The sequence below is a fragment of the Phycomyces blakesleeanus genome, assembly GCF_001638985.1.
Source record: "Phycomyces blakesleeanus NRRL 1555(-) unplaced genomic scaffold PHYBLscaffold_30, whole genome shotgun sequence".
Taxonomy (NCBI): domain Eukaryota; kingdom Fungi; phylum Mucoromycota; class Mucoromycetes; order Mucorales; family Phycomycetaceae; genus Phycomyces; species Phycomyces blakesleeanus.
In genome coordinates, this window is record NW_017265187.1 from 117,370 (window position 1) to 119,725 (window position 2,356).

Genomic DNA, 2,356 nt, shown 5'->3' on the forward strand with positions numbered 1-2,356 from the left:
TCTTTTCTTTTTCTTTTCTTTTATATAAGAAAACAAGAAATTACATTAAAACGCGAAAACGCAAACAGACAAACACAAAAACGCAAAAAGCGAAAGAAAATAAAGATTATAATTATTATTATATACCAACCGTAAACGCATAATACAATACCATGGTGACAAAATCAATCAAGTCAGAGGAACACCCTAGTTACTCTGAATCATGCTTCCAGATCTTCACACCTATTGAATCCAATATGTCCCAGACACCTGCAGTCAGAAGCACAGAAAATCAATCAAACAACACCAACAACAACAAACAGAATGCTTCCTGCATGGGAACCCTCTCATCATTTCCAATCATCCAAGAGACACCCAAAAGAACCACATCTAATACAACAAGTAACAACCTATCTCAATCAAAGAAATCTCAATCAAACACCTCTACTACCACCACCACCACAATCACCACCACTGCTTCTACTTTTGTTAATAAGGAACTCAAAAGAAATCCACAGCACAATCAACCATCTGAATTGAAGTTCAAAATCGAATCAATGGGTACACAACCAGAAGAAGATGACGATATCGACATGTGTCCTGCAAGAACACGCTCAGCATGGCCAGTCAACATTGTTACCTGGTGGAAGCCAAGTCAACCACGCGAGAAACCACCATATTCTTATGCAACCCTAATTGCTCATGCAATCCTGTCAAGCAAAGACGGTCGTCTTACATTAAGTGACATTTACCGCTGGATATCAGTATACTATCCATTCTTTACTCTTGGTCGCAGAGGCTGGCAGGTAATATATATATCTACATTAGATATCTATATCTACATTTATACTTATATTCATTATTTCTTTGTTTAGAATTCTATTCGTCACAATCTATCTTTAAACAAAAAGTGGTTTGTCAAACTCGACAGAAGACCTACCCAGGCTAATCCTGGAAAGGGTTGTTACTGGACCCTCATCTCAGGAACCGAGCAAATATTTATCGAAAGTCTCACACAGGCCGGTGGCCACAGCCGTAAGCATCACGACATTGGTCTCACCGCTGAATTATCTGCAAATCAACGCCGTGGATCGTGCTTCTATGCCCCCAGCACAGCCACCCCATTATCCTTAGCATCAGCCCTTGTATCCAGTGCCACCAATTCCTCATCCTCTCCTCTGATGGTCAGCAATGCCTATTTTGCAAGCACTCACATGTTCATCACCAGACCAGAGGACTATCAAAAGAATACAAAAGGAAGCACAAGCAAGCCGTCATCTATGCGCCATCCGCAGCACGAGAGCGTACGCCAGAACAGTGTGCGACATACTGTCAAGGAAACATCTACACTTGCCACTTCCACTTCCACTTCCACAACTACCGGTGCTACTACCGGCTCTGCCGCTTCTGCCGCTACTTCTGCTACTACAAGTGCTACCACTAGTAGTGTCAAGGGATCTCAGCTTTCTTCTGACAAGGCCGTGGCACGTGCATCCATGTATAGTACCTTCCGAATGTCCCACACCCAGGTCACTTCTACCTCAACATCCACATCCACATCTACATCTAAGAAAGGCGATTTATCATCATCGTTGCGAAAGACTAGACGAAGAAAACAGCGTCAATCAGTCGGAGCTACCACTACAGTCAATACTACTTGCGATGATTCTGAATATGATTCTGGTGTCGATGTTGGCAATGAATACATTGGATCCATTAAGCGTCAAAAGAAAAGCAACAAGACCAAAACCAAACCAAGTGAATCAGAACAGCAAAAGGAAGAAGGAAATAATCAACTGTCGTCTTCTATTGATACATTACAAAACAATCAACAATCAATTGAACTCAATCAACAAAACTATGTCGGAAGCCTTGGTCTTGAAGGATGGGACGAATTGCTGAACATTGACTTGGATCAACTGCGAGCTGCAACAGCCGGTCTTATGGGCGGAGGAGTGTCTGGTCTGTTTGATAATGTTGATCCTTCAAAGTTCAGTTTCGATCAGACATTACTTGGTCATAACAATACTAATATTAATGGTGTCGATGGTTCCTCCTCTTGTTCTTCCTCCCAGACCGAATGGTTGATGTCCAATGACGAGTGGCTAGCATCCATGTGTAATCCTAACGTGTTCCCTAATACTATCCAATTCAACCCATTTTCCCAGCCTTGTGTTTACCCCACTCTGCTGACCTCATCTTATGAACCTGCCCAACCTTCAACAGCAACGGTAACAAGAAATGATACTACCGCTATTGAGCCAGAGTACACCGATGTACTCGAAGAACTATTTAAATTCCAACAAGAGCAACAAAAACAAAGACAACAAGAAGAATCAAAAGAAAAGATGAATTATCCAAGCACTGACAAACATCA

General features: G+C 41.9%; 1 protein-coding gene across 1 annotated transcript; it reads left to right on the plus strand.

The window, feature by feature from the left end:
- Window positions 1-572: 572 nt before the first annotated feature.
- On the plus strand, window positions 573-956 carry PHYBLDRAFT_118587 (fork head transcription factor; the record flags this gene model as incomplete). Its single annotated transcript, XM_018428644.1, has 2 exons — window positions 573-785; window positions 855-956. Coding segments are annotated over 2 exons (315 nt in total), but the record flags the coding sequence as incomplete, so codon positions are not given.
- Between the last annotated feature and the right edge of the window lie 1,400 nt (window positions 957-2,356).